Below are 18429 nucleotides of genomic sequence, written 5' to 3'. Positions count from 1 at the left end.
CCTTGGGTCAGTTCAGGGCATCTGTGGCCACTCCGGAACCGATTCTATGGTACCACGCAAATGGTTCCGATGATTGTGATATTCAAAAGTCGACATGTTGCTTATCAAATTTAGTGAAATGAAACTCATTAATCAGCTATTATCATGCCGGTGTCCTTTGACCCGATCGGACCACCGGAACCGGTTACCGGAGACCGGAGGAAGTGTAGTGAGTATAGGAAAAGTCCTTTCATGCGACATATCAAACATCATGAAATTGAAAATTATAACCAATGAAGGCCAAACTGACGTCATCAGGGTTGATCCTTCCGGAATCGGCCATTGGAGGCCACAGTGCTTCCTCCTCCCCTCTCGCTTCGCCTGCATCATAGATAAAGTGCCGACGCCTTATGAAGAATTTCATATTATTAATAAATATATTTTAGCTATACCACAGAGTAAGAGTGGTTCCGTAACGCAATCTAGGAGGCCTTGAACTAAAAATCAGGCGAATTTGACAATTGACGTAATAAACAGCAACTACTGGCTTTTTGATTGGGTTTCCATGGTAACCGGCGAGATGAGAGTGTCAAACCTGTACAATTCAGCTGGCTACTTGGCCTACTTGGATGCAGTGCAATGGGACTCCAACTGCGTACCATCTTGTAGCCTACAAACTGCAAGCGCACTGGAGTTTAAAGGCTGGTCAACCGGAACCAATACAAAAGTGTAAGTGTATATTTCCTGAATAAAATAAAAAATCTACATATTGAATTATAAGGCATCGACATGCATCTAAGTGGACATAATTTTCAATTTCATGAAGTTTGATATGTCGCATGAAAGGACTTTTCCTATATAACCGGTTCCGGGATAACCGGTTCCGGAGTGGTCCGATCGGGTCAAAGGACACCGGCATGATAATAGCTGATTAATGAGTTTCATTTCACTAAATTTGATAAGCAACATGTCGACTTTTGAATATCACAATCATCGGAACCATTTGCGTGGTACCATAGAATCGGTTCCGGAGTGGCCACAGATGCCCTGAACTGACACAAGGTCGTCAGTGTACCTATGTACTACAAACAACGTTTCATAACATTGGCTCAAATGTCGATTGAACGACAAAAGCCTTAAAAAACATGCTTGACGGATGTTCCGGGATGCCGGAACCGGTGGTAACTTTGGACAAATAACCTCACCGGGAACTCATAGTCCCAGTTAATGCCCGTAAAATGCAACTGGAAGTAACCCGCTAGATGTTACCGTTTGGGAGATACAGGCCCTCAAAGTCGGGCCTCAGAAGGATTAACGCGTTGATTAACAACGTTAATTAACGACGTTAATTAACGTGCTCCGTTCACGTTCTCGTTAAGATCAACGTAGGCTCCGTTTGCGTTCACGTTTAGGTTAACTTGTAACGATTCCGTTAAGTTAAACGTCGTTAATTTAAACGTTTAACAGCACTGCAAGACAGATACAATTCAGATGATTCTTTAAGGTATTATCCGCGCACCACCAAACCGAAGTGCGCATCTCTTCTTTTGCGCAAAAATTCTGTTGCGCCGTACAAAAAATGAGTAATTTGTCGTAAGCGTGTACATCAGCCTGTGGCGCAACAGGCTTTGACAGATTGCGCTCGTATTTTGATTTTTGTCTGCCTTCACAGTATGACTCAAATGATAAAATGTATTAGATGAGCAACTCTCTACGAAATCGGCCGATTTCGACCATTTTTATTTTTTGTATTTTTTTATTTGACTCAAACTTTGTGGGGGCCTTCCCTATGACCAAATAAGCTTTTTTGCGTCATTGGTTCACCCATACAAGTCTCCATACAATTTTGGCAGCTGTCCATACAAAAATGGTATGTAAATATTCAAACAGCTGTAACTTTTGAGTGAATTTTCTGATCAATTTGGTGTCTTCGGCAAAGTTGTAGTTATTGTTGAGGACTTTTGAGAAAAAAAAATAGGTACACGGAAAAACAAATTTGCAGATTTTATAATCAACTTTTTTTCACTAAAACTCAATTTCCCAAAATACGTATTTTTTGATTTTTTGATATGTTTTAGGAGACAAAAATCCGCAACTTTTGAGCCATAGAGAAACATGGTGAAAAAATCTGCCGCCGAGTTATGATTTTTTGAAAAAATAGTGATTTTTGGAAAAAACCGAAATTTCATGCAAAAACAAGTTTGACATTATTTTTTAATGCAAAATTCAATTTGCAATCGAAAAGTACTTTACAGATTTTTTAATAAAGGGCTCCGTTTTCAAGATATAGCCACCGAAAGTTTGATTTTAGCGGAATATTTGCAGTTTTTCGATTTTTAAAAATAGTGACCATGAGTGACCATTTCCAAATTTTTTTTGAATAGTTCAGAAAATTTGCTATAAAATTGTCTAAGAGACATTGAAGATTGGACATCGGGTTGGTTTTAGTGAAAAAAAGTTGATTAAAAAATCTGCAAATTTGTTTTCCGTGTACCTATTTTTTCTCAAAAGTCCTCAACAATACCTACAACTTTGCCAAAAACGTCAAATTGATCAGAAAATTCACTCAAAGTCACAGCTGTTTCAATATTTACATACCATTTTTGTATGGACAGCTGCCAAAATTGTATGGAGACTTGTATGGGTGAACCAATGACGCAAAAAAGCTTATTTGGTCATAGGGAAGGTCCCCACAAAGTTTGAGCCAAATCAAAAAATACAAATAAAATCCATTTCCGGTTATGGTAGAGAATTGCTCAGATCATATAAAAAAGTTTAATTCAACAAATATTTACCTTGAGGGTGAGTATGGCGAGTAATGAGGCGCATGCCCAGAATGTGACGTTCTTAGGGGGAATACTGGCATTACTAGAGGCGAGGAACCACCAAGACGTGATCCTGTATTTGTGTTCGTGCTCGACATACCCTGTGTCATCTGTTGTTGATTTGATTGTAAGGTCGGTTGTAGTCTGAGAATTAGAAATAAGTGTAACAATCCTTCAGTATTACGTTTAAAAAATGTTAGGTTGTTAAATGTTTATTTAAAAAAAACATTAAATTAAAAAAATATATTACAAACTCAAGAAGCACTCGGGAAACACTCAAATCATAATGCCTTTTCCTAATATTCAAAGCCGGAAAACGTGATTATGCTAAATGAAACAAAATTGATTCGTTTCGGATATCAGTTGGAATTGAATGTGAAATATTGATAAACATGCAATGAGTGGTTTGCGTTCTATGCAAGTGTAGGCGGAAGCTATGGATGAAAGGTGTGAAGACAAATCCAAAAAACAAAAATGGTGGGCCTTAAATTCGAGGAATCACAATCGAAGAGAAACATTAAAAATAGCGTGTGATAGTACTGACACGTTAAATAAACTTGAAACAATCGCGTGTTACGTTATCATATCATTGAAATCAGAATTTCGAATCAAGTCTGACGGCTTGAAATTGATTAATTTGAAAAACGTTGCCATAAAGGGAAAGACCATAATATAGCTGTAATGCTTTTTAAACACAGTAGGACACGGCTTTGCTAAGAGGTTTGAGCTGAAAATGGCTTCTTACGGTCTGTTTAGAATCATGATTTACATTGAATTAAGTAGTTTGAAGCAAAACTATATCCCGTCGCTTGTGTGCTATTTTATGACACGTCTGCTGTAGAAATGACTTGTCAAAAGGTATAATATTTTTACAACCATCACCATACAACCATATTAAGAACGGTAATTGGGCGTGGTTGAACCAGCCATTTGATAACTGGACAGTATGTCAAACGCCAACAAACTATGATAAATCGAAATGATCTTGGGGTTAGTGTATGCAAAAAGCATGCTTGAAAACAAAATGTTTTTGTTATGTTTTTATGAACTTGTATAATACAATACAAGTTAACTAAAAGGTTACGCCGTTGAAATTTTGTGACTTGTTTTTCATTTGATATTTAATTTTTAGCACGGTGTGTTTTTTAGAACAAACTAATGATAATAAATTCGGTATGTCTGATATTTGGCACCGTGAAAGAAGGGCTCTTTCCCGACATTTTACGGTGTATACCGAAATATTTCGTCGGGGGGTCTAAAGAAATTTTTTTTTGAAGATTGAAGTGCCCATCATGTAAAAGGTAATAAGTCAAGAAATTTTGGAGAAAGGCACTATTCATTTCAGGAAATTGGGCATATCTCTGCTTATATAGAACCAAGACTGATACTTTTTTATGGAACTTGTTCAGAATATTTCTCGAGAAATGATTTGGGAACGAAGCTTGATTTGGAGTCGAAGCCAAAAGCAAACCCTATACCTTTCTTTAGTAAGAAAGGCAAAACTGTTTTCTACAATGTGATTGATTCTAAAATGTTTTAATGTAATGGTGTAATGTGGTAGAGGATTGACAAAATAATTTTGGAACCTATTGGGCAAGAAACAGCGTATTAAATAAATAATCTATGTTTTGCATTGCTTAATGCTCAAATTTGTATCCGGGCAATGTGTGCTGTATTTCCGTGACAAAGAAAAGATTTACTTTCGGACGTATCGGGGTTTCCAGCATGGATTTTGGGGTAATTTCAAAGAAAGCTAGAAATCTGGTTCGATTTTTTTATTGAAGTCAAATATTGGTCAAATATGGTTGGTTAGAGTCCCCAAGGCATATTCATAAGAAATTTCCCGAGCATGGGTAAATAACAAGGAAAATGTGTAATAATACCTTTCTCTGGTTTCAATACCAAATTTTGGTACCTGGACACTTTAAAATTTGTCTTGAGGATTATGCAAGACCAAAATTTGGTATCATACCGATTTAAGGCATTGCTTTGATATTGCAAAATTGCAGAATTTGTCAATGGTCGGACACCACATTTTGGTATTATTTTGAAATTACAGTATTTTATCAAATTCTTCTGAAACTATGGGAAAATGTTGACCAATTTTTACAAAATAATTAATTTTGCGCTAAAATGATGTCTCAAAACAAATGCTTTCATTGAAAACGGGAAATTTCAAACTTGATTTTAAACATTTTGATATACCCCTAAAAGTCAGGATACCACATTTTGGTATTATTTTGGTATTAAAGTGTTTCATCAAATTCCTCTACAACTATGGGACAGTTTTGACCAATTTTTATAAAATAATTAATTTCGCGCTAAAATGATGTCTCATAGCTAGGCTTAGTGATTTTTCACGCTCGAAAATTGCAAATTTCACGGGGACCTCCATTTCAAAACACCAAATTTCACGCAAATTTCGCGGAACTTGAAAATTGTTAAAATAACTCTGAAAATCCTATGTTTAAATCACAGAAACTACTTTTTATGCTTCATTATGTATTATTATGTAAAAAAAAAAATACTAAATTTGAATGCGACAAAAAAATTCTTCCAATTAAAAAAACCTCCTGGTTATTGGATGGGCTCTATATATTTTTTGAAACAAAATGAGTAGGGCACGCGTATTCTCATTTACTGATCTGCTCTTTTAATATTCGACTAACAAAGCTCAAATGTTTTCGCTAATTTGCTTCTGTTATATAATTTTACATTTTATTGAATTTCATATCAAAGCTAGATTTGTTCAGTCAAAATGAGTAAAATAAATAGAATTTTCTGCGTCATTTAGCCCATTAAACATATTTTTTAAGGGTTTTAGCTCATTTTTCAAAAACTAAATTTATAAACATTTTGAAAAAATAATATAATTTTTAACAAAATCTTAATTTTTATTCTAAATGAGAAGAGAAAACAAAAAATGAGTATTTTTTAACTTTCAAGGGAATCATCTACCCAAATAAACAAATATCGTTAAAATTTAACAGGCCCAAAAAACTTGTTGTTTTAAAATATGATTCAAAAATAAAAAATACTCTTAATTTTATTTTGAATAAAACAAACCTTGATTTTTTAATTTCTTTCAAAACTATACCTTTCAAATAAAATAGCACTAAAATTTTTAGTACAGCGAATGAAAATATTACTAAATTTTGCTAGTTTCTAAAAAACTAAAAAATCTCAACATTTCTTCAAATGGTTCATATCAACTTGACACACATATATAATCAATAGGGTGGGTACGGATTTTGAAAAGTTCTCAGATCAAGTTCTGGTGTGGTTCCCCTGTAGGGCATACCCAAAGGGACTCTCACACCAAATTTCAGCTCATTTGGTTGAAAACTGGCTTGTCTCAAGCAGGTTCAAGTTTACATGGAAATTACTATGGGAAATTTTGAATTTTCGTTCATTCGCCCCTACAGGCCCGGGAAAACATGTAGAAACTTCTAGGATGGCCAGAAATGAGCGGAATCGTCTGGAGAACAACTTTCCCTGAGAGACCAGGTCGATTCGTTCAACCCCCATCGAGCTCAACGGATGGACATCCGGGGTTTTCGGAACCAACGGTTTTCCTCAGAAAAGCATCAAATTTTCCTTAGCATGCTATGAATGCTTGATGAACACCGCGACGCCACATGTCAAACAGCTACCACGTGGACTAGCATCGCCTATGAAAAAATACTTTTTATTGCTTTTTGAACCAACGAGTTATCATTTATGGTGATCAGGATACTATTTATCTGTATTCTGAACCTCCAAATAAAAAAAAAAACCGTTATGGTGCAAATTTTACAATCACGTGGAAGCTTTTGGACACGTTGCATCGCGCTGTTCATCAAGCATTCATAGCATGCTAAGGAAAATTTGATGCTTTTCTGGGGAAAACCGTTGATTCCGAAAACCCCGGATGTATTGCCGTTGAGCTCGATGGGGGTTGAACGAATCGACCTGGTCTCTTAGGGAAAGTTGCTCTCCAGACGATTCCGCTCATTTCTGGCCATCCTAGAAGTTTCTACATGTTTTCCCCGGGCCTGTAGGAGCGAATGAACGAAAATTCAAAATTTCCCATAGTAATTTCCATGTAAACTTGAACCTGCTTGAGACAAGCCAGTTTTCAACCAAATGAGCTGAAATTTGGTGTGAGAGTATGCCCTACAAGGGGAATTACACCAGAACTTGATCTGAGAACTTTTCAAAATCCGTACCCTAATAATCAAGCTTTTAATTGAAAACTAATAAAATTTCTTTTCTTTTGGGTGAAATATTTATTAAGTTGTTAGGCTAGTACAAATTTTATTAAAAGTTTTTGTCTCCCCCCCCCTCCCCATCCCTTCTAAGTTGGCCCGAAAAATCAGGGGACAAAAAAATATTTTTTCGAAAAACTTAAACATTTCAATGGATCAGCTAAAATAAATTTTTAATTCATTCCCCTGCGTTTTTCATTCCATTTTTAGAATGTTTGGGATCATTTTAAAAATGTTTGGGTTGATTTAAAAATCTTTCGAATTTTTGAAAATTTTCGATGTTTGTTATCGCAAAATGTTTTTTTTTGCTAAAATTTTTGTTTTCGTCAGATCTTACATTTTTTGAAAACTAATGATTGCAAAACTACTGAACTAGTGTAAAATGCATTTTAAAACCCTTTTTCCATGCAAATGTTGAAACTATGGCTTGTTATTTCAACATTTTTATTTTTTATTTTTTTGCCCATATTTGCATTCAGGCTTCACTGAACACCACGATCTGGTGCGCCGCGGTGCGGTTTCGTGTCACTCAAGAAACCAAACCGAGCTGTTTATTGTCACACCATAGCAACTGTACCGAAAGCACCTTGGTACTCCACCGGTGCACCCAAACTGTATACGAAGGATGCATCTCAACATATGGTTGATCCAAGTAAACCGGAGGCGACATTGTTTTGATTGAGGTTTGTCAGCTATTATTCACAGCTTCGGGATGGCCTGGCGGTTGTTGTCTCCGTCTTTTATCCACGAGGTTCATGGTTCAAGCCTGAATACAAATATTTTTGAGGTTTTTTTTCAATATTTGCTGTCAACATTACTGATTATATACATTTTTTAAGTAACTTCTTCGAACCTGCGACGCTTTAGTCAAAGAGTTAGAAAATTGAATGGATTTTTGTAGTGGAATAGAGAAAACGTTCCATATTATGCAGGCAGGTTTGAGTGAAAATGCCTATTTCAGGATTATATGCACGAGAAGTTAAAGTTTATTTTTCATGACACTACGAAATTCTATTCCTAAACAATTATTCTTAACAAATAAAAATCATTTAAAAAATAAAATAATTAATGCCGAGATTCGAACCAAGAACCTTTAACTTAACATTGCACTGCCTTTGACAACTACACCATTAAGAACTATTGAGTTCGATTGTCGCTTGCTAGGCATCAATAGTTCCAAACTTCTCCCGTGTGGTGGGCGCAGAAACCATGTCAGTTTAGTGTACCCAATCCACACCACCGTCACACCAAACTTCGGTTTCGGTGCACCGATCAAGCTACCGAGCTGTGTCGGGTTTGAGTTGTGACGAGAAATGGTGCGGATAGAAAAACCGGTATCATAGCAAACCGTTGTCGCACCCGTCAAAAGGTAAGTCTGTTTGCATTCAATGATTCGAGAAAATTGATAAATTTAACGAATTTCACGCCGTCTACGAAACCGTCAAAAATCATTAACCTTATATTTGTAATAAAACCAGGGTATTCACTCGCTTAATTCTACAGTAGTTCATGACATTATTTTTATTCCTTTTGAGTTTGATAAGTTATTTTATGAAAAATCGTTACATTTTCATACAAACATAAAATTTCACGGGATTTCGCGGAAAAAGCCAAATTTCGCGGATTTCACGCTGTCCGCGAAATCGTGAAATTTCACTAACCCTACTCATAGCGAATGCTTTCATTGAAAACCGATAATTTCAAACTTGATTTTAAACATTTTTGAAATGACTTGAAATTGTAAAAAAAAATTTAAGTCAGGATAAACACATTTTGGTTTTAATTGTTTTATCAAATTCCTCTGAAACTATGGGATATTTTTTACCAATTTTGACAAGATAATCAATTTTGCGCTAAAATGACTTGAAACCTAAAAATGTTAAAGATGATTTTCGAATTTTCTGTAATACCCACTAAAATCAAAAAAATCAAATTATTCGCTCTACAGCATTGCCTTGGCGTTCTCGATTGCAACATTCCTACTCGAAACTAGGTGTTCGAAGGCTTGATTGTTGAGGCAATTGCAAACCTCTTTTTACACCTTAGCTTCCATCCATCCCGGGATTCGAACTGACGACCTTTGGATTGTTAGTCCAACTACCAGCGACTCCACCGAGACAGGACCCAGCGAGACGACTCCTACACCTGGACTGAGCTACCGACCTAACCTTTTTAGGTTAGTCTGGGGCCAACATTTACTTCCCGTCCGATCAGACAATTCTCGTCTCGAAAAATGCCACCGGGACCGTCTGGGATCGAACCCGACTGGGTGAGAGGCAATCACGCTTACCCCTATATCACGGTTCCCGGCAATACCCACTGAAAAGTTTTTAAAATCGTTATTGAATTTTGGTGAATTTCATTTTAATAACACTTATTTTTCAATCTTATTATTTTTCAGAAGCTTCAAGAACGTCAAGCACAAGCCGTTCATCAATGACAAATGTATTCGATGTGGTGAAGAATATCACTAAGAACAACATGGAATCATCAGGTGAGTAGAATTGGCTGTTGCATATGGATCAGTGCGTGGCTGAATGGTTACGCTGTCCGCTTTGTAAGCGGATGATTCTGGGTTCGATTCCCATCTGCTCTAACCTTCCATCGGATGAGGAAGTAAAATGTCGGTCCCGGCCTTGGTTGTTAGGCCGCTAAGTCATTCCAGGTGTAGTAGTCGTCTCCATGCCATAAGTACAAACAACACACCAAACCAAGCCTACTCCGGTGGAATCGCTGGCGGCGGTTGGACTCGCAATCTGAAGGTCGTCAGTTCAAACACTGGGGTGGAAGGTTCCTTGGAGTAGAAAGAGGTTTGGGTGCTCTCCCATTCAAGCCTTCGGACTCCTAGGTTCGAGCAGAAACTTGCAATAGAGACCACAAAAGACCCGGGAGCCGTTAATGTGGATGGTTTGATATGGATCATTTCCGCTTTTTTCACTAACTGTAACTGCTGCACTAGAGAATGGCATGCAAATGCCAAATTTGAGAATTACTTGTGCAAAACCAGCGACCAAAATGTGCTCTTAGTTGCCCAGTAATAGATGGTAAAATACCATGAAATCATACCAAAATCATGTATGTGGAAGACCACTGGAATACTAAAATCTTATTTTCCACGGGCGCGGGAATACCTAAAAATAAAACCATGGCAATACCAAGTTTTGGTATTCAAGCAATATTCAAAAATCCAGAAGACCTCAACTTGGTATTGAAATGGTTTTATTTTGTGGTATTATTTTACCCTTGGAATAACATGGTTTGGTATTGTTGTGCCCTTCCACATACAAGTCTTTGTACGATTTCATGGTATTTTACCTTCTATTACTGGGCAACCAAGGGCACATTTTGGTCTCTGTTATTTGCCCAAGTAATACCAAAATTTGGTATTCCCGTGTTATTTACCCCTGCTCGGGATCTTGTTTAATCATTTATTTGGATAAAAGTTCACATTATGGATGTCAAATCTGTGCAATTTGATGAATTCCAACATCAACTTTCATTTAAAGTTTGTTTGAACGCTGTAGTTGATGCCAAACAATAAAATTAAATAAAATTATAAGTTTACCAAAAATGCGAAACATTTCACTGAAATATTTCACAGGCGTCCGAAGGCAAAGCAGAAATTTGGGGTTTTGATTGCCTTAAATTCTAGCAAATTTTTATATAAAATGACGATTATTTTGATGTAAACAGCTTATTTGAGACCTAAAGAATGCCATTCACTAACATTTCAGTCCAAATATGTGCGATTCATAAGCAAAATCGAGTGTCTGGAATTCGAAGCAAAAATGTCCGGATTTCGAAACAGCTTTTATCGGTGTCCGGGATTCGGAGCACAACAAGTCATCCTAATTTTCAAATTCTGATAAAAAATTGTTGGAAAAGACATATTTTGCACTGACTGTGTATGCTACATTCTGATGATATTTCTATTTTTGCCAGCTAAAACAAAAATGATATGCTACTATGTGTCCGGATTTCAAATCATGACATTATAAAGTTTACTAACTACTTCGTATAAAAGTTTATATAACTCTGGAAATTCTATATAAAGCTTATCTAAACTTAATTTTGCGAACTTTTAATTCAACTAAATGTCAATATATTACCATAGAATTGCTAAATAAACATTCTGGAGTGGGTATAACACTATTTTGGGGGTCTTTGTATCGATAGAATTGATTTTTAGTTGGAATTTCGTACCAACCCGGAATTACGTCGTCGGAAAATATACCGGCATCCGAACCAGTCCACGATTAACTAGTCAACCTAAGTGGCATCGGAAAGGACATCAAATTTCCGATCTCTTGATACCCAAACATCTAGGAGATTTATGAAACCCACGTTTTTAAATACAGATATATAAAATTGCATTTTTAATTTCATTTGGAAAACATATCATTTATAATACTTTGCTTTCATCATAAGATTTTTTGAATCATTTCACTTTCTTTTGTGCTGACGTTATAAATAAATTGAGTCGATGTATTGAAAGAAGTTCTACCATTGTTATATCCTTTAGTAAGAAACCCAGGTAGGATTTTTTTTTTTTAAATTTATATTTATTCAAATTTCTTTTCCATGTACATTCATTCAGTTAAAATATTATTGAGTGTCCAATCACAAACGATGACTTTTCACCTCAATTTTAAATACTAGCAACTTTCATTTATTCATGAAATATTGTAGCTTTCGCTATTCAGTGATTTCAAATGTAGGAGGTCCTACATGTACAAAAGGGAAAAGGGATACCTTAAAACTAACTTATAAACTATATAAAGAGCGGATCAATGCAGCTGAAGACTGCAATGATTTTTGTCGAAATGCATCAATTATCTTATTGGACATAACATCCAAAGTGTCAACTTCGGCTAATTGATGAAGTTCACTGGTGCTGAACCAGGAGGAAGTTTCAGAATCATTTTCAGAATTTTGTTCTGAATCCTCTGAAGTTTTTTCTTCCTGGTTAAGCAACAGCTTGTCCAGATCGGCACAGCATAAAGCATGGCAGGTCTGAAAATTTGTTTATAAATTAACAGTTTATTCTTGAGACAAAGTCTAGAATTCCTGTTTATAAGTGGATACAAACATTTAATATATTTGTTACATTTAACCTGGATACTTTCAATGTGATCCTTGTAAGTAAGGTTTTTGTCAAAACCAAGTCCAAGATATTTCACTTGATCCTCCCACTTTAAATTTACCTCATTCATCTTTATAATGTGATGACTTTTGGTTTAAGAAAATCAGCCCTTGGTTTGTGAGGGAAAATAATAAGTTGAGTTTTTGCAGCATTTGGAGTAATTTTCCATTCTTTCAAATAAGAATTGAAAATATCCAAGCTTTTTTGTAATCTTCTTGTGATGACACGAAGGCTTCTGCCTTTGGCGGAGATGCTTGTGTCATCAGCAAAAAGTGATTTCTGACATCCTGGGGGCAAATCAGGCAAGTCAGAAGTAAAAATATTGTATAAAATTGGACCCAAAATGCTTCCTTGAGGGACGCCAGCACGTACAGGTAGTTGATCAGATTTGCTATTCTGATAACATACCTGCAGAGTACGATCCGTCAAATAATTTTGAATAATTTTCACGATATAAATCGGAAAATTAAACCTTTTCAATTTCGCAATCAAACCTTTATGCCAAACACTGTCAAATGCTTTTTCTATGTCTAGAAGAGCAGCGCCAGTAGAATAGCCCTCAGATTTGTTGCTTCGAATTAAATTTGAAACTCTCAACAACTGATGAGTAGTTGAATGCCCAAGGCGAAATCCAAACTGCTCATCAGCGAAAATTGAATTTTCATTAATGTGCGTCATCATTCTATTAAGAATTATTCTTTCGAATAATTTACTAATAGATGAAAGCAAACTAATGGGCCGATAGCTTGAGGCTTCAGCAGGATTTTTATCCGGTTTCAAAATCGGAATTACTTTGGCATTTTTCCAACTACTGGGAAAATATGCCAAATCAAAACATTTGTTGAAAATTTTGACCAAGCTACTTAAAGTTGCTTCTGGTAATTTTTAATTAAAATGTAAAAATGCCATCCTCACCAGGGGCTTTCATATTTTTAAATTTTTGATAATAGATTTTATTTCATTCAGATCCGTATTAAAAACTTCATCTGATGAAAATTCTTGTTCAACAATATTCTGAAATTCTATTGAAATTTGATTTTCAATAGGACTCAAAACATTCAAGTTGAAATTATGAGCACTCTCAAACTGCTGAGCAAGTTTTTGAGCTTTTTCCCCATTAGTTAATAGAATATTATCACCATCTTTTAAAGAAGGGATGGGTTTTGAGGTTTCTTAAGAACCTTTGAAAGTTTCCAAAAGGTTTGGAATAAGGTTTAATTTGTTCGACATCTCTTGCGAACTTTTCATTTCGCAGGAGAGTGAATCTGTGGTCAATAACCTTTTGCAAATCTTTTGAATTCGCTTCAGTGCAGGATCACGAGAACGTTGATACTGTCTTCGGCGAACATTTTCAGACGAATCAGAAGCTGAAGATCGTCATCAATAATGGGAGAATCAAATTTGACTTGGACTTTAGGAATAGCAATATTCCTAGCATCCAAAATTGCATTAGTTAAAGATTCCAAGGCTGAATCAATATCAGCTTTGGTTTCTAAAACAAAATCATGATTTAAATTATTCTCAATATGATGCTGATACCTGTCCCAATTAGCTTTGTGGTAATTAAACACAGAACTATTGGGTCTGGTAACTGCTTCATGAGAAAGTGAAAAAGTTACTGGAAGGTGATCAGAATCAAAATCAGCATGAGTCACTAAAGGACCACAATACTGACTTTGATTTGTCAAAACCAAATCAATTGTTGATGGATTTCTAACAGAAGAAAAGCAAGTTGGCCCATTCGGGTATAAAACCGAATAAAGACCAGAAGTGCAATCTCTGAACAGAATTTTACCATTGGAATTTACTTTTGAATTATTCCAAGATTGGTGTTTGGCATTAAAATCACCGATGATCAAAAATCGAGATCTATGCCGAGTAAGTTTATTCAAATCCCTTTGAAATAATTTTTATTTTCCCAGTGCATTGGAATGGCAAATATGCAGCTGCAATCATAATTTTCCCAAAAGAAGTTTCAAGTTCAATGCCCAAACTTTCAATAACTTTTAACTTAAAGTCACGTAACGTGCTATAAGTCATACTACGGTGGATAACTATTGCAACTCCACCGCCATTTCGATTCATTCGGTTATTAGTTATAACTTTATAATCTGGATCACTTTTCAAATAAGTGCCAGTTTTAAAAATGTTTCGGTTATAACAGCAACATGCACGTTATGAACTCGTAAAAGTTGAAAAATTCATTTTCTTTCGCTTTTAAAGAGCGAGCATTAAAATTCATAATATTGATGGAATTACTTAGATCCATGATTAAACTTCAGGGTAAGAACAACATCATTCGCAAATTTTAATCCAATCTGGATTGCTTCCATCATGGATGTAGCATTACTCATTGTTTGAATCAAACCAAACAGTGAGTTTTGCAAAAAGTCATTTTTTCAAACGTAACATCGCCGAGATCAGAAGATCCCAAAGCGTTGCCAGCAGAAAAATTTTCAAATGAGATTTGAGGTACCTGCCCAATTTCAGAAAGATTGGTAGAGGATTTAAAATTCGTGGATGAACCCGAAACGACGTTAGCATAAGAAATGCCATTGTTGTTACCTAACTTTTCCACGGTAGGGGTATTTCTAGCATTGTTCGAGTGAGACAGCACGAACGTTTGATTTAAAGATGCAGGTACAACCTGACTTTGAGAAAATTTCGGTTTGGATTTCGGCTGATGCTTAGCACGAGAATCCAAAACCTTTTTCTGATGGGGCAATCCCAGAAATTTGATTTGTGATTTCCACCACAATTTGCACATTTAAATTGGGTGACTTCTTTCACGGGACAATTGTCCTTGTCGTGAGAAGAATCCCCGCAAACCATGCATTTTGGAACCATGGCGCAATGATCAGTACCGTGACCGAATGCCTGGCAACGCCGGCACTGGGTCAGATTCTGGCCATTACCGCCATGTTTCTTAAAATGCTCCCACTTTACCCGTACATGGAACAAAAACTGAACTTTGTCCAAAAGTTTCAAATTGTTGATTTCATTTCTGTTGAAATGAATCAGATAAAATTGTGAAGTCAAACCAAAGCGAGAAATATTCCCGTTTGATTTTTTCTTCATCGGTATTACTTGGGATGGGGCAAAGCCAAGCAACACCTTAAGTTCGTTTTTGATCTCATCCACCGACAAGTCGTTGGAGAGACCTTTCAAGACCGCCTTGAATGGACGAGCATTCTTGGTCTCATACGTGTAGAAATTGTGTTTGTGGTTTTCAAATAACCAACAAAAGTTTGGTGATCTTGTAAAGATTCCGTCAACAAGCGACATTCTCCTCTTCGACCAAGCTGGAACGAAACTTTCAAATTGCAAGTTTCCTTGCAATTCTTCAGTTGCGTTCGAAAGCTGGCCAAATCGGAGACGGAAGTCACTACAATTGGCGGAGCCTTTACTCGTTTCTCGACGGCAGAAGGCTCAGTACGAGGAGAAGGTTCCTTGTCATCAGTTTCGGATAAAACACCGAAACTGTTTGTCAATGGAATTGGAGGATTGACCTCACATTCAGAATCAGAATCAGACCTCAGAAGAGGCTGTTTTCTTTTTCTGTTTCCGTTAGCCGGTTTAGCGTTCAAACGCTTCACCGACGTAACGACCAAATCTTCAGAAGATTTGCGTTTACCTTTGTTTTGACGCATTTTGCAAGCAAAGTTCTCTTAAAAGATGGCTTCGTTTGTAAAATACAACAAAATTTCAGGTGGGGTTAGTCTTGAAAAGACTGTTTAGAATTTTGGAAAATAACTCAGGTAGTCTTTAAAAAGACTGTGAATTTTGTTTTGAAATAACTCTGAGCTTAGGTAGTAAAAAATACCGCAGCTCTAGTGTCCGTTCACCACGAAGGTTCGCAAGACACTGACCCAGGTAGGATTTAATCGGGGGTTTCAGCCTATGAGTCACAATGAGACACTTTGATTTTTCTTCATTAAACTTTTCAAAATCCATGGCAATCTTGCAAAACATGAAGTGGAAGTGATTTTTGGCACATTTATTGAGTTTTAACATTGTTTAACCAAAGATATATAGTTATAATTTATAAATTTATGGTAGTTATATAATTTAAATTCTTTTTAGTATAACTTTTCTCAACTGAAGTATGAAGTTGGAAAAATTGCCTTTAAATGTCCAAGACAAGTCACCTGCAATGATAAAACACAAAAACATTAACATTCTAGCTAAATCATGTTGATTTTCGTAGAGTGTCTCATTGTTTCCCACCTGTCTCATTGTTTCTGCCAAGTGCGTCTACAATAGGGACGTGGCGTTACATCGTGCTGCCATCTGGTTTTTTTAAGTGCAAGAGTGGAAAAGTGCTGAGTCATCGTCTAAAAATAGACCTCGTCCTATCTCGCCCAGCAAAATGAAGTCGATGAAGTAGTCGGTTTCGATGGAGAAAAAGTGTAAAACGTGGTCTAAAAATAGCGACGCCATCCCCCTATGAGACGGTTGAATAACTCTGGTTGCAGAGGTCGGATCGATCTCATTTTTTGGTCAATGTTAGAACGATTTAATAGAAACAAAATGCATCAAAAAGGTCATTATAAAATGTTTATGAAAAAATGACAAAAATCATTGAAAGTTGAAATCCAAAGGTCTCATTGATGACTACTCTACCCTACACAGCAAAAAATCCGATGGTAAAATCGCATGCAAAAGCATGCACATCACCTTCGTCAAAATAAACACTTAATATTACACACTGCATGTACAATTTTTGCAAACACAAAAAAAAGTTGCATCCGACCGACGCTTTAGCCCACTCGGCCATCAGACCGATGAAAGGCTAAAAGGATAAACGCATATAGGGGAACTATACCCTTTCTCAGCCTATTTCTATTATCGGCCTATCAGCACTTTGATCATGAATTACAGCTTAAAGTGTTTTTGACTGTTCCAAAGTAATAAATAGCTCAAATAAAAGTGAGCAAGCAACTCTCCATTGTTGAAACATCTGAAAAAGTTGATTTAATAGCAGAAACGGCAAAAGTGATGAGAATTGGTCGAACGGCTTAGAGTGATTAAAATGGGTATATTTCCCCTATGAGCTTGACATTTCGGTCAAGTACATACTGATGGGCAACATGTTTCATGGGTGTGAAACATAAAATTGTATAAATAATGCAATATTTATTTTACATCCAGGCCTTTTACACGCAGCTGGATTACTACTTTTTTAGCTGTGAGACAAACGTTAAAAAACCAAAAGAAATCGAAATGACCGAGGGGTTTTATTTCATAAATGACCGAGGGGTTAAAAGATGCCAAAAGCCTGTTTAAAAAAACATTTTTTTCCAACTTTTATTTAATTTCAAGTCACAATTAAAGAAATATGGGAAGCAAGCAAGTTTCTCCTGTCTCGTCAGAGGCGCTGGAGCAGAAATCCCACGTTAGAGGAAGGCCATGCCCCGGGGGGCGTAGTGCCAATAGTTTCGTTTCGTTTTCGGAAGCAAGCCGCGCGCATCGCTGCTCCGCGGATTTTTTCTATCTCATTTTAATATTTTTAGTATTTTTAGTGAAATTTTTGTTAAAAATGTAGATAGTCAAGGAAGTTGACAGTCGGTTTTTGAATGCTGGATTGAAGTGACGGAATATCAAATGGTGGAGAAAGTGTAGTTTCCGACTGGTGTGCGGCGTCTTTGGCGTTAGAATTACGGTGGCAGCTTTGGACACATCTTCGGTTTCCGGCTCGGAGTGTCTCTGGGGCTCAGGGTTTTTGTGCTGGAACACTTACAGGTTCCATAAAAGTGGAAATTGTGATTTTGTGAATTAGAGCTTTTTGATGATGCTCTGCCCCAACGCAAGGAAAACAGAAGAAAAGGACCTCTACTAAGAAGCAGAGCCCCTTAGAGGGGGTGACATTGGGTCAAATGAAACTTAAATGATGCTCCAATACAAACATTTGGGCAGTTTTCGAGCAATTCCAACGAAAATATTAGAAAAATGATTTTTCGAGAGGTCATTTTTGGCCAAAAACGTACCTCAACTTTAGACAGCTGCCAAAATAACAGGATTTGTTCTAGGAACGAGATTTTTTTAGCGAAGTCTTCTTATGATGTCCCCTACACAACTCTTTAAACAGAATTTGAGAAGAATCTGAGAAATTGTATAATCCGTAAAAAATCACTTTGACCCAATCTCACCCCCTAGACCCCCAATGTCACCCCCACTGACGGTAGTTATTTTTTGTAATCTCTTGGTTTTGGAATCACTAATATTTATGGATAGT

At 36.4% G+C, this 18429-nt stretch overlaps 1 protein-coding gene across 11 annotated transcripts in view; it reads right to left on the bottom strand.

The window, feature by feature from the left end:
* LOC6044003 (teneurin-a) overlaps positions 1-18429 on the bottom strand; it is a 318915-nt gene that overhangs the window by 142341 nt on the left and 158145 nt on the right. For 9 of the 11 annotated variants that reach the window (XM_038249800.1, XM_038249801.1, XM_038249802.1 and 6 more), the window contains one exon: positions 2775-2948. The exons of the other annotated variants lie outside the window; for them this stretch is intronic. In XM_038249800.1, coding sequence (XP_038105728.1) covers positions 2775-2948 — 174 coding nt within the window. The remainder of the gene's footprint in view (positions 1-2774; positions 2949-18429) is intronic. 11 annotated transcript variants of the gene reach the window in all.

The sequence above is a fragment of the Culex quinquefasciatus genome, chromosome 1 (assembly GCF_015732765.1).
Source record: "Culex quinquefasciatus strain JHB chromosome 1, VPISU_Cqui_1.0_pri_paternal, whole genome shotgun sequence".
NCBI classification, from domain to species: Eukaryota; Metazoa; Arthropoda; class Insecta; order Diptera; family Culicidae; genus Culex; species Culex quinquefasciatus.
The sequence above is the reverse complement of the archived record's forward strand: the minus strand, read 5'-3'. Positions and strand labels throughout refer to the sequence as shown.